The 14071-nt window shown below is 42.1% G+C and overlaps 1 protein-coding gene across 2 annotated transcripts; it reads left to right on the top strand.

Annotated features, from left to right (window-relative positions):
• Window positions 1-127: 127 nt before the first annotated feature.
• Window positions 128-13234, top strand: gramd1c (GRAM domain containing 1c). Of its 2 annotated transcripts, none has more exons than XM_069667694.1 (18): window positions 128-353; window positions 998-1109; window positions 1752-1875; window positions 3054-3154; window positions 3582-3677; window positions 3760-3840; window positions 6841-6959; window positions 7038-7188; window positions 7272-7434; window positions 7523-7666; window positions 7754-7872; window positions 7981-8123; window positions 8201-8304; window positions 8637-8804; window positions 10522-10588; window positions 10720-10839; window positions 11263-11368; window positions 11993-13234. In XM_069667694.1, the coding sequence occupies exons 2-18, from the start codon at window positions 1011-1013 to the stop codon at window positions 12059-12061; spliced, it is 1974 nt and encodes a 657-aa protein (XP_069523795.1). In that variant the 5' UTR covers window positions 128-353; window positions 998-1010; the 3' UTR covers window positions 12062-13234. The 2 variants fall into 2 exon arrangements, with proteins under 2 accessions (XP_069523795.1, XP_069523796.1); XM_069667695.1 differs by having other exon boundaries at window positions 7275-7434.
• The last annotated feature ends 837 nt before the right edge of the window (window positions 13235-14071 follow it).

Below are 14071 nucleotides of genomic sequence, written 5' to 3' on the forward strand. Positions count from 1 at the left end.
GGTCAGAGCTAAAATTAACTTTAAAGATTCTTTGTAAGCGTTAAAAAACAAGTTAAACTCCATGATAGACAACATTAAGTATGAACCAGCTCCTCCTCAGGAGAACTCACGAGCAACCGAAGGGAGAGGTCATTTAGGAGTCCTTAACACTAATGTGAACACCAATGAGCGTCACCAATGAGATGGCAACTCCCTTAAGGTATGTTTCCTTGGCCGGGATGAGATTCACCTGCACCAAAGGCGCACGAGGACAACATTAAACTCCTCAGCAGAGCTTCGGAGCTGAACCAGCCGTGTGTTTTCTTCACTTTATCGCACACAACGGCAGAGATCCTGGGTCCTCTACGAGTCAGGTACGTTGACTGACAAGAAACGGATTTATCTTTAATCACCCACATGTGGAGACATGTTAGAAGATCAGCGTGTTTGTGCGCTCTTGGCGCCGTGCGTCACTGTATTTCAGCGCATGTTTGACGGATTAACGCATCTGATAGTGGCCGTTCATCATGTTGGTTTTGTTTGATAAGACTTGACATCATTATGTCTGGTTGTTGCTATCAGCTGGCACAATCTAACAGCACACAGAGTGAGTTTAGAGGTTGTATAATGGTATTAAACGCAGTCGTTAAAATGTTTTAAGTGTATATAATTTGTCCACAAAATATGAGTTAGTTTCCAACAAACAAAAGAGATCGTAAAGGTTGAGGTGTTGATTGGCATGACTTCACTTCCTCCTCCCAGTCAAACCAGTTCTGTTGCAGTGATTTTAGCTTCACCTGCGGGGCTGCTCCAAATCTGTGTGATGTTTACCGCCAAATGTCAGAACAATGTTCTCAAAGTTGCACTAAAGAGACTCACTGTTTATTTGTTATCCTCTGCTGTCTCTTCATGACACATGACGGGAGTGAAATGTGTTTAATGTCAACCTGCAGCAAGGTTTTCACAGAAACTAGGGATGCACGATATTTGATTTTTGCGTGTGTTTTCCTGTGAGCAGCGCAGTAGAGCAGATGGACCAGGTGTCGTACCGGTCAGTAGCGGTCAGTGATGACATCACAGATGAGTCGGCGTCAGTGGTGGAGGACAGGTGGAGCTCTGAAGAAGAAGAGGTAAAAAAACAACAACTTAACACCACACTGTCCCAATTAGCATGATGCTACTACTAGCTTGTGTAGCCCCAGCAGGATCACAGTGTTGTTCATCATCTGCTCAACCTCACAGGAGATGTCTATTATTAAAGCTGCTGTGAGGAACTTTCGCTTTGTGTTGATTGTGGCGCCCCCTGTGGACAAAGCCGTACCTCTTATCTCTTTGCTGATTTTGTCCTGTTCATGCTTAAGTGGTGGTTTTTAACAAAAAAATCCTGCTTTCTTTAACAGTCACATGTATCACTCAGTTTAAATGTTTGCCCTGGAAAAATGTAAACAAAGGCAGCGTGCAGTTAATCGTTTCGTCTGACACCTACCCCCCTCCCCCCCGCCAGCAGTTTCAGGCATTAAAAATCACTATGTAGAAATAATCAATCTTGTCGCTGAAGGTCTGGTTTGCTTTTGTAGCTCATATAGAGACATCAGAATTAATTTCAGCCTGTTTCATAACCAGTGAAAAACTCCTCACAGGAGCTTTAAGGTCTGAGTCTTATTCAATCAGTCAGTTATCATTACTTGTGCAGACAGAAAGTATATGCTGTAACAAAACTCAGTATAAATGTTTCTTATTGAATTATTAATGTTCACTTTCCCTCCCTTAAGAACTCGGACCCTCAGGGACAGTGTCTCGCGGCTCCACAGACTTCTCTGCCGACCTACAAACAGAGATTTGATGAGTTCAAGAAGTTGTTTAAAGAGCTGCCCGAGTCAGAGAGACTTATAGTGGGTGAGTTACAGAGAGGGCTTCTCATAGTTTTGTCCATGATCTGGAAGTTATTCTGTTCTATTTATCAAAACTGACTCAACTTTTATGTCATAAAAATATTAATGTTCTTTATTAAAGTACGAATCTCAAACATTTTGTTTGTTCTATTTGGCGTCACCTTTTGTTTCAGTTGCAACTCTTGATTTTCCTCGCTGACGGTCGCTTTCCTTTTAGACTGTTTGCCTTCATCTGAGCGTCAAATTTGTTTCTTTTTCTTTGGATTTTCACTTATTTTTGAAGTTGTATCTGTAGTCATCCATCTTTTCTGTGTTTGTTCAGCCATAGTAGATTACTGTTTACTCGCAACACTTGCAGAGACCGGAAAAGCAGCAGCTTAGCTCCGCCTACCCTCTCTGACAGACCAGCCACTGCTGGCTGATGGAAAATGTGTCACTAACTGGGCGCAACTTGGGTTTTTTTTCTGAGGAAGTCGCCACAGGCACCCAGTACATAATAATACTTTATACTGCAAATGCAAAGGCTTTCATCAGTGGGCCATAGGCTCAATCACTATTGTGTTACCTCATTCGGCGAAAGATAGTGACTTAACAGACGTTTATTTAAATGAAAATCATCAAGATTATATCTTTACATTTAAAATGTTCTTTCTAAAATAAAAAGTTATGGACTAATAAATGAGCAGCTCTGAAACAGGACAGAACGCTCATCATGTTCAGGTCACGGGGCGCTGGAGCCGATCCCAGCTGTCATAGGGCAAGAGGCGGGGTAATACCTGGACAGGTCACCAGTCAATCACAGGGCTGACACATAGAGACAGACAACCTTTCACGCTCACACCCACGCACAATTTAGGGTCACCAGGTAACCTAACAAACATGTCTTTTGGCTGTAGGAGGAAGCCGGAGTGCCCTACATCCAAACTAGCAACCTTCTAGCTGTGAGGTGACAGCACTTCTCTTTGAATCAATGACGTCTTTCTCTAGAATTTAAATCATCACTAGATATTAATAATCAAACTGAAATATAAGTGGTCACATGTTCTCTTCAGTGAAATGAAAGAAGGTAAACCACAACATCGTCGCTACAGTTACCTGCTTTACAGATATAGTGTGTCAAAGAACAGCTCATGCAGCAAACTCGTTGTAAGGCCGGTTTTCCTGCCGTGTTCTTTTCCTCAGACTACCCGTGTGCCCTCCAGCGGGACATCCTCCTCCAGGGACGCCTCTACCTCTCGGAGAACTGGCTCTGTTTCTACAGCAACGTGTTTCGGGGTACAAAGGTAAGAGAGAGTGGAGGAGGACGGAGGGGCAGAGGCATGTTGCTGCTAATATATAGTGCAGGATTATATTTCCATGTAGCTAACCATTGAAACATTTGATAGTGAATGCTGCGATGCATTTAGGGTCTTCTTTTTATCTTATAAAATGTCCCATGCAATTAAAAATAAGCCACTTCCTCAGAAACGTGTTTGCAATCATGTGCAACAATCAGAGAGAAAACAACAACACACACGGCGAGATGCACTAATGAACCACCAGATGATAATGCATCAACGTGTGATTAACTCGCGCCTCCTCTGTGGAGTTGCTAAAGTCGTGAAAAGATGTCATCAGAAAGTAACTCCTGAGGATATCTGATGATGTCATAGCATACACAGGAGTATGTTAGATAAGCGTGTGTGTACTAACTTTTTTTTTTCTTTACAGATTATCCTGGCACTTAAAGACATCATAACTATGACCAGAGAGAAAACAGCTCGTCTGATTCCCAACGCCATCCAGGTCTGCACACGCTCAGACAAGGTACGTTAGAACTTGAGAGAGCAGAGTTTACGTCGCATTTGTTTAAACAAAGTGATTAAACTGCATTTCTTTAAATCTTCAGTTCTTCTTCACATCCTTCTCGGCGAGAGAGAAAAGCTACCTGGGAGTTTTCCGCATGTGGCAGAACACGCTGTTGGACAAAGTAAGGCCCTGTCTCACTACTCCCTCTAATCAGGACAATCTCCATACTCTGTGTGTGTCACGCAGGTTAAACAATAGTTTCATACCTCAGTGACGTGTGAAGAAAAACATGTCCACAAGACATACATTTCACATGTATCACAAAGTACTGTCATTAACAGACTCTGCTGTCGTCAATTAAACGCCTCCCAGAGCACCAGCAGCTCTGTGACTTTACCCCGATGTGCAGCACTTATCTAATCGGTCCAGAGGTCATATCACTCTGGGCCGGCCACAGACGGTCTTCCTCTGAGGTTATCAGAGCTGTGCTGCGGTTGCATGCTGGGTAAAGGTCTGTGCATAGAAGTATAGCAGGTTTTGCAAAACAATGAAACAGACACAAGACAGAGGCAGGTATTTGGACTTGTGTTCGCCCGGTTCTTTGCACAGTAAACGTAGATAGATGATAAACAATAAATTAGATAAGCTTCCATTTTAGAAGAAAATGTAATTGCTCATGCTGAAAAAAATGTAAAAACTATGACCGGGTTAAGAACACTTAAAATATGAAGTGTTTGCTGGAGATGTTACCACTTGATTGCTTGTGAACACAAGAGTTCACCGCGTCTGTTGAAGTGCAGCTAAAAACTTTTGAAAATGTAGTTGCAATTTAAGTCCCCATATGAAGTTTTAATTGCATTAAAGGCTGATTACGAACTTTAAAAGTAGGATTTTGAAATGCTCAGACAGACGGACTAGATTGCTAAGCTATTGCTATTGCCGACTGTACATTGTATAATACACAGATAACCTTAAAAGCATCTAATGAGACAAGTTCCTGAAGTTCCAGGGGTCAGTTTCACAAAGATAGACTTTGACTGTGGCTTTGATATAACAAACAGTCTGACTTCAGATAGACGTCTAAATTTATCCGTCATAAAAGCAGTTTAGTTCCTGACTATCTTAAGCAGGGCTATGGCGCATTGAATTCTGGGTTAATTAAGACTTTTTTCAAAACAAAAAAAATGGCCGACCAAGTAACCGCATCTAACCGCTCAAGTCGGTTTACCCCAGCAGAAAGTGTTTGTCTGTGGGAGGAACTCAACAGTTTTAAGGGCCTTTTAATTGGAAAATTTAGCCAAGAGTGAAAAAAAATTGCAGCAACAGTTCAAAATTTTGTGCTACTGGTCAGCAGGTGTCACTGATTGTTACCGTGGTAACATGGGTCTTAGAGCTGAGTCAGCCTGGTGATAAGGTGTCTTTATTTTTGTGAAACGATCTAACTTGCATTAGACTAATAATTGAGCAATATTAAGACTGGCCTAACACTATAGACCAGGCTTATACATCTTTGTGGTCTTTTTGTAATTCGTTCCAACTAAAGGGAGCAGCAAACTTAACGCGAGTTCAGTTCTGACCTTTGGGACAGACGGAACAGGTCCTGGGATCACAGATTGTAAGCTCCTGCACTCTTCTGTCTGATGGAGTTTAGAGGGTAGGAGGGAAGCACACCTAAAATAGACTTGTAAATAAGAATACGCCAGTGTTTTAGTCTATGTGTGGACAAAGCAGATCAGTCAACACGTGCGTACGGCAAACAGAGATGAGTGAGAGCTTTAAAATTGGTGATGAACCTCAGTGCTCCATGAAACAGTGTCAGGTAAGCTTTGAGAAGAGGCGTGTATGTATAAAACATCACCATAGTCCAGAGACATAAAAGTGGCTGTATTTTTGGGGGGATTCAAAAGAAGGGCAGGATTTGATTCTGAAGTAGAAACTCAGTTTAAGTTTAAGTCTTTTCACCAACTGCTGAATATGTGGTGTCAACACTGTGACTAACCCTGAAAAGTGGAGACTGAAGGAGGGTTTAGTGGCCTTGGTTTTGTATTTGTGGAATAGCATGACTTTAGCTGTCTCTGTATTTATAAGCATATATATATATATATATATATATATAAGTTTGAGATTAAAGTATGTAAACATTATATTATGAAATCCTTTTGTTTTACTTCGTCTCCTTTAAATACATTAAACTCTACTCATAGATAGGCACTATGGCAGCCTACCCATCGGGGCTGTGAGTCTTCAGGGATCCGCAGCACAAACACCTGTATAAAAACATCACCGTCAAAAGTTCATTGACCTCTGCAGGTGTGGCCACGAGGGCTCATTTACATGCTGCCTCTCACAGCGCACTTCACGCTGCACTTGAGTCGAGACTGAAACTATTAACGGAATCAGGTCAAAACAATGTCGTTTTTTCTGTGCGGATTGTCGCTGAACCGGACTTTCGACGTGTAGAGCGAGCTTTTATTTACCTTTATCGCGGTGGAAATCTGGGCGGTGCGTCTTTACGCAACTGCTGATCTCAGATCCAGGACTTCCTGAATGTGAGTGCGCGGTGCGTCCAGGTTACAGATCACTGTCGGACTGTCAGTTACAGCTCACAGCTGCGGGGAAATGTCCGCTGACAAGTAAGTAGAGACTGAGTGAATCTTTAAACTTTCTTACAGATTTAGATGCGCTACGAAGCGACATGCGGTTCCATATGGCAAACACGTTTTAATCTCCCGTGGTTATAATAATAATAAGGAGCATTCTATTTTATTATAATGGCACATCTTGTTCTCCAGTCTTGTTTTATATCAAAACTGACTATCCTGATTATGTCCTTTTAGCAACATTTCTTTCTAAGGTGTAATTACTTAAAAGGATTAATTGATTTTGGTGCCATTTTATTAAATAAAATGTCTCTTTGCTGCCAAAGGTTGACACAAAAATGTAGGATTAAAATGGTAGCAGTCCAGGGAGACAATAATGATTGCAGTTTGTTTGTCACTCATGTAGATAAGAATGTAAATTACACTACGTGGAGGTGCCATGTTTCCAGGTTACCTGCAGCTACTTCAAATTCTGTTCACACAATGGTTTCTGCCCGTCAAAGCTGAGTCGAAGGATGAGATATAACTCTGCGGTTAATGTTTCAGTCCCCTTGTGACCTCGTCTTTTTTCCTTTTTCCAGCCTCTGACCAGTGTGGAGTTGTGGCATATGGTCAAACAGCATTATGGGAATGACCTGGGCCTGAGCCATGAAGAGATGGAGAGTTTACAGATATCAGCAGAATCAAGCATGCAGACCAGGTAAGCACCCTTCCTGTCATCCTTACACACAATCACTGTGTGCTGTAATGTGACACCACTTGCGCTGTTTGCCTGCAGCCTGACGGTGAGGCCTGGTGGGGATGATGGTCTCGGGAAGCTCGAGGGGACCCCTTCCATCCGCCTCCCTGGGGTGGAGCATGGGCCTCTGGATACCTCAACGCCTCAGGGGGAGGACTTGCCTTCCCTGCTCGGTTTACAAACCAACACGGTATTTAAAATGTTTTTTTTGCTATTGCCTGGGCTGTGCATGTGTTATCTTTTAACACATCCATTGTTTTTGTTACCTTCTAGCAGGATGACGCCCGGAGTACGCCGTCTCAGCGGCGCAGTCCCGCTCCCTCGCTGGACCGCCTCGCCTCAGAACGGGGTTCCAAGCGCTCCTCGCTTTCTCTCGACCTCAACGCCAACGAGAACGGCGTGTCCGAGCCGAGCGGATCAGAGAGCATCGAGGACGGTAGGACATAACCCTGACACGGCAGGTTCCTCAAGCTCGGGTGCTTTCTTATATTCCTTTTAAAATGTTCCTCTTTTTGCTTCATCAGTGGAGGAGCGGGTGGGACTGCCTCAGGTGCAGGGTCGACTCTTTCTAAACAAGGTCTTCCACATCAGCGCTAGCAAGATGTTTGAGATGCTCTTCACCGACTCCGTCTTCATGCGCAGGTTCATGAACATCAGGAAGATAACCAGTAAGAGTTACATCTGTTTTATCTGTATGGTCTAATTTATCTCTTGCGTTTAAAAGCTTTTATATTCATGGATAATTCTTTTTTTAGGCAATAGCTTAACTGCCTGGCAAAAAGACGCCACGGGCAACATGAAAAGGACTCTGAACTACACAATAACCATCAACAACCCTCTGATTGGCAAGTTTTCCACTGCCACCGAGAACCAGGTGTGTGTACATCCGTGTGAATGGTGTTTGCACGCTCCAATGGCTGGATAAACACGTTTTTGTGTGATTTACGGCTCGGTGCTTATTTGTACTCCAATTACCTCTCAGACGCTGTACAAAGAATCCAGGGACGGTCATTACTACCTTGTGGACTCGGAGGTGTTCACTCACGACGTTCCCTACCATGATTACTTCTACACCCAAAATCGATACTACATCATACGCACCTCCAAGCGGAAGTGCAGACTCAGGTATGGCATAAAAATGATTAGTTTATCTGTCGACTCTTATCTTTTTTCTTCATTGAAGATTCTTCTTTTGCTTCCAGGGTCTATACGGATGTGAAATACAAGAAGCAGCCATGGGGTCTGGTCAAATCCTTCATCACCAAAAACTCCTGGAGCGGCATCGAGGATAATTTCAGACAGCTGGGTGAGCGGAGATCCTCTTTCTCACACCGAGGAGGCAGAAAAGAGCACTTCCCTGTCTTCATTCTTTTGCCTGTGGTTTATTTTTATCCCTCATCTGATATGAATGGTTTCCTCTAACACACATCAGGCTTGGCAGCAGTGAATCATGTTACAGCTGCATTTTGCAAGGAAGGAGAAGACTGATATTTAGGGCATATTAACCATTTCAGTCTGAGCAGGAGGTCTGCATAAATGGTGTACAGATGCTTTTGTTTTTTAAAGGAAGAGGTGTTTTTACTGTCTTCTCATTCTGACCCAATTTGTTTTTCCTGCTGCTGTGTTGGCACCGTGCAGAAGCAGAACTGATGGAGGAGGAAGCGGAGCTGAACCAGGGAGGCGGAGACTCTGGGAAGAGTGGGCTTCGGAGGAGGAGGCGGACATACAGCCGGACCATGCCGGAGCACATGAAGCCCAGCAAGTCATACGGGCAAGACCCTGAACAGCACAGAGAGGGCAACATGGGTACATGATGCTATTTAATTTATATTATGGCTTTTGGGAAATGTGCTGAATGGCTTTAAGGCTGACAATTTGTAAAAAAATGACACCAATCTCATATCTGGTAAATATCCAGCTAGCTAGCTTAGCGACAAATACCCCTTTCCCACCAAAATTAGTGCGTTGATGCAGGTTTTTCAGACCCAGAAAGATCCGCTAATAAATGCCAATTGTCTCTTTTCCCATTGCCAGTGGAGTATACTCCTGTCGGTCTCTATTCTGCTGCGTCACCATCTGACGTCACAAACGCGCCTGAAACAGGGTTAGTAAACAGTGAAGATGTTACGGTGGTTCGGTCTTTATTGTATCTGTTACTCATTCAGTCTGTTTATCAAACTCTGCGGCAAACACTTAGGAACGATGTTCGAGCGCTGCTTGGAAGGAGACGGGCGGAATTTGTAGCTGAGATGACAACTTCAATGCGCGTAATAGCATTAGCATTAATGCTGATCGGAGCCGAGGCAATAATTACCCGGGTCTACTGCAGTCATTTTAACCCGGGTCTGAATGCCGATTGTCACCTTTCCCACTAAGCAAGAAAACCGGGTGTTTAGCCTCTCGCTTGGATGCAGGGGGAGACAAAGAGCCTGGTTATTAGCTTCTCTAAAGGTGCTTAGCTAATTAACAGACACTTCTGAATGTTAGAAAGAAAATGTCCAGCAAATAATACTACAAATTGGGTTTTTTTTAGCTTCAGTAAATGTACTGAATAAATGACTAAGACATATTTAGTCATTGTAGGTGCTAGGGGGGAAAGCCAGGTTAGCTGTGTCCTGCTGTTTCCAGTCTTTATGCTAAGCTAGGCTAATTGATTGCTCCAGCTTCATAATCGATAAACAGAGTGCCACTGATCATTTCATTTAATATTTGCTGAAAAAGATATCAGATTGGCTTATTTTGAACTAAAATGTCAAACTGTACCTTCTCAGGTGAGTTTGTTGAGATTTGAACGACTTAACTTTATTTTTATTACAAGTAGTTCTTTAGATTTTCAGAACAAATGTATCTTTATCTGACTGATGTAAACTACGAACATGTACAAGGAGACTGCAGTGCATCTATTTGAATCAAACACAAGATACATTGTGCCCTCATCCCAATACTTATAATTAACCCACCACATGACCCTCAGTGGTCTTCAACAGATTCAGGCTCCGTTCATGCAAGCTTCAGGTATTGACAACGCTGATACTACCTACCCTACCACATAACTCATAAAGGCCCCCACAGCTCAGAGATGAGCAGCGAGAGCCAGCTCATCAACAGGGTCATCAAGTGGGCACCTCCGGCCAGCTCTCACCGGCCATCACGCCCACACGCAGAACTTTGTGCTGTGCGAAAAAGGAACGGCATAGAAGAAAAGGATAACCTTTGAGGAACATCCCGTTCCTTTGCACTTGTCACAGTTTCAAACGCGGCAGCATCAAAGCCCTGAAAGCAAATGTTTATTGTACAAACTGAATGTCAGACGGCTGCCACGACAGCTTAAAGGATGAGTGACGTGAAGTTGGTGTCTTTAAGGTTGCACCCCTGACACACCCACAATTCGGCAGCATTTAATACCTCAGGGTTGGCAACATGTTGGGAGAAAATAACCCAGAAAAATGTTGCAATTCATGACAATAACCAGGTTTTTTTTTTTCAAATAAGTAACCCATTGCCGCATCCTTCTGTTTTTCAGGCCCCATAGAAATCGGAGGCTCGCACAGGTGGAACACCGCGACAATAGTGGCCGGGATGAGTGTGATGTAAGTGCCTCGATTGTAAAAGAAAGTTATCACATCTGAAGGTTGTGTGTGGTAATTTCTGCTGTTGGCATGCTTCCTCCAATGTTTCGCCTCTCTTGTGTCTCATGTGAGATTAACTCTGCCTCTTTCAGTTTGCTGATTCTGACGTTGATGAACCTGGGCCTGTTTGTCAAGTTGTGGGCAATGGAGGACGTAGCCCACCGCATGTTCCTGACCACAAGAAACCGGCTGAGGGAGAGGAGTGAAGCCAGGTTGGATAACTTCCTTGACCTCTGCGACATGCATATTTCTTTGGATCTTTAAGTTTATTATCCGTCATCGTCTGTTACTGCTGCTGCGATGATCACTCAGAAAGTCTTGGTGTGGGTGGAGATGAGGAAGGGGTTAGTCTTCTCGATTTGTTTTTGTCTGTTATTTAAGCAGCCCACGTAAGAGAGTGCTCGAGAACTCCTGCTCGAATGACTCACAATGTTGAAACTGCCTGTTTGTCAGCCTCTGTAAATGGGGTTATGTAAGTGGCATAGTGTTACATCAGTGCTCCTCCACTCTTAGCCCCTCATCTTACATGAGTCCCACTTTGTGTCTGTCTGTTTCTGTGTCTCTACCTGCCTCTATGCAGCAAATGTGAATACCATAAAGTGCACATAAGAATGAGGTTGTCTGTTGTTTTTCAGCTTAAACCCTGACTGCGGTTCCAGACAAGGACCAGGGTACAGGACAGTAGAGGACATACAACTGCTGAAGACTGTGCTGCAGGACTCCATCAACCTTTTAGAACAGGTAGGATGTTAGAAACAGGGATGCACTACATACATGAACCATCTGTTTTAAAATGTTTTACAGTAGGCTCCTAGTTTAAGTGAGTCAACATTAGCATTTAAATGTTATTGTTTACTCCTGCAGAGGACTTCTAGTGTTACGACTTTGAGTTGCAGACCAGTGTGCGCCTCACTGCTAGAGAGGAAGAAGGCTTTTTGCATCTCTAAATTGAGCACTTGAAGCTTGAGAGGATTTAAAGAACTAGACTCCAGTCCACTGGGTTGTATTTGTACTGAAAGAAAAGTATTTTGTTAAAAAAAAGCTAAAGCTAGCTTAGCACAAGGACAGAAAACAGTAGGAAGGAGCTAGCGTTATGTTATTCAGAGGTAACAAAATAAACCTCCCAGCATCTATAACACTTGCTAGTTATGCATTTCTTTGTTTAATCCCTTTATTATCTGCCTAATTCTTTTTGAGGAAGTTACAGGGCTTGGCTGGGAACAGTTACTTCCTGGAGTCTAGAATGGTTGCCTGGCAACTTAAAGCCATTACAAAATTCAGCATGTAACTCTTGTAAAACGACAGATTTATATGCTTACACTTTGTTTTATCTGAGTAAAAAACTCAGTTCCTCTTCTGTCTCAGCTCCGCAGCTCTCTGGTGGTGCTGCAGCAGAACTTCGCTTTAGCCAATCACACAGCAACACCGCAGTGAAGCTCCACACCTGGCGACCACAGACCACCTTTCTCCTCCCCCCCCCCCGGCCCTGCAGAGGAAACTGCAGCAGTGAAATGCCTCTGAGGAGATATCTGGTATCCAGTGATGTTGCCATGTTGACGTCTCCTGGAAACCTAACATGCATTGAGTTTACGCGTCCCAAAAGCCTGCGGTGGGGCATCAGGTGCCAGGATGTTTTTAAAGCTGTGGACTGACTGCTGCCAGCGCAATGTTACGTCTGAGTCAGCCACACACAGGAACGTGGGTTTAAATTCTTATTGGGTGCTGCACCTCCCTCGTCTGTCTTCTTTTTCACTTCTTTTCTCAATAGTTGCTTTGGATTTCAGAAAACCTTCTCCGGATGTGCCTTTCTGTGATGAGCTGAGCCTCTTCACACCAGATGATCTACTGTAAATACTTTTATTTAGTTTTATTCAAGGGAATCACTATTATTTAAAATGACTATTTTCTGTACTTTTTTTTGCACATTTTAATTTTTGCACAAGTGCCTGTTAAACTAGGCAGCGTTTTTAGATATCTATGGATTTTATTATTTCCAATAAATATGATGGAATCTGTCAATTAAATTTGAAAGCTTGTCCTCTGTTATAATCGTGATAAATCCTCTGTTTTGTAAATTTAACCACAGGAACGGCTGCAACATTAAATGTTCATGATGCCGCAAAACATAATAAATAATTTTTCAAACGACGAATTTATAATATAATTGATTCATTATTATCATTTAGTCTTTCTTTTTTTTTTTTTTTTAAAGAAAAACCGGGTCTAACTTTGAGTTCTTCTTCTCTCTAACGTTTTAATAAAGGTGCAGGGTCAAAGACACTCTCTCAGGTTATATCAATATTGTGCACTCACACTTCCATCACTTAATGCAAGTTTGTTCTGTGATTACCAAATGAACATGAATACAACTCGTTTTTAAAGCACGTAGTTGGTGACGAGTGACCACTTTCTAAAATTAAATTGCTGTTTAGTAACTTTTTTTTTGCAATGGATTGTTTGCACTAAAAAAAATCTTGGTGGAATCTGTACTTGTGCTGCCAACATATTTAATGTACGATATATTAGGGCTGCAAATGATTATTTTCTTTACATTTTCTTAATCAATTATTGTCAATAAAATTTTGTATAAATGTCAATAAAAACTAATACAGTCTATACATTTCTAAAAGATGTGTTTCGTATTTAAATTATTTTAACGTTTTATCCGACCAACCAAAAACGCAATAGTTTATCATCAGAGATTTAGAAAACCATGAATTACTAACACTTACGAAGCTACAAAGTTTTAGGTATAACTTACATGTTTCATAAATGGTGTATGTTTGTATGACTTGGCTCTAAGTATTACAATGTATTTTTATTGATTATGCTTGTTGGAATTGCACACAAGCGGAAAACTAAATGGGAGTAAAGGAAAATATGTCTTTGTTCCTTTGTCACAGGTGAAATACAAGACTGTTGAGACTGTCTTTAATAATTCACCAGAAGCCTTTCCCTATTTACTCCTTAAGTCAACATTAGATGTCTTCTAGGCTATGGTATCCTTTATTGAATAACAATATCAAACTGGCTTTCAAATTGTGTGCTTATCAGAAAATAAGGCTTCAGAACCCATCTATTGCCAGAATTGACCTGGTAAAATTGAGTTTTTTTGCGCTTTTATGGACTCTACAGTCAGAATCAGTTTGGTTTGGTTCAATTCAGTTTGAATATAGCAGTAGAAAGATATGTAAACATAGCTATGGAAAGAGAAAGATAAAATAAGCAATGCACAGGTCGAATATCATAAATAAAAAACAAAGATGTACAATAAAACTATGTTAAAAACGTGTAAAATATCACTATGTATAAAGTGACTGCATATGAGAAGTTAAAATGAGCTAAAATCATCATGAGGTCTGGTCCATACAGTCCACACAGTACTGTGTAGGTTGTGGAGTATGAACGTGTTCTGGGCGGGGAGAGTCTACCTCATGACGTCAG

This window comes from Semicossyphus pulcher, unplaced genomic scaffold (genome assembly GCF_022749685.1).
Source record: "Semicossyphus pulcher isolate SPU_LCO1_2020_fin unplaced genomic scaffold, fSemPul1.0.p SCAF_18, whole genome shotgun sequence".
NCBI lineage: Eukaryota > Metazoa > Chordata > Actinopteri > Labriformes > Labridae > Semicossyphus > Semicossyphus pulcher.

Bases quoted from the DNA above. Each gene is read 5' to 3' on its own strand.
- gramd1c (XM_069667694.1), top strand. From the start codon at position 1,011: ATGGACCAGGTGTCGTACCGGTCAGTAGCGGTCAGTGATGACATCACA. The intron at 1,110-1,751 runs GTAAAAAAACAA...CCCTCCCTTAAG, and splicing joins GGAGCTCTGAAGAAGAAGAG to AACTCGGACCCTCAGGGACA. The intron at 7,189-7,271 runs GTATTTAAAATG...GTTACCTTCTAG, and splicing joins TCGGTTTACAAACCAACACG to CAGGATGACGCCCGGAGTAC.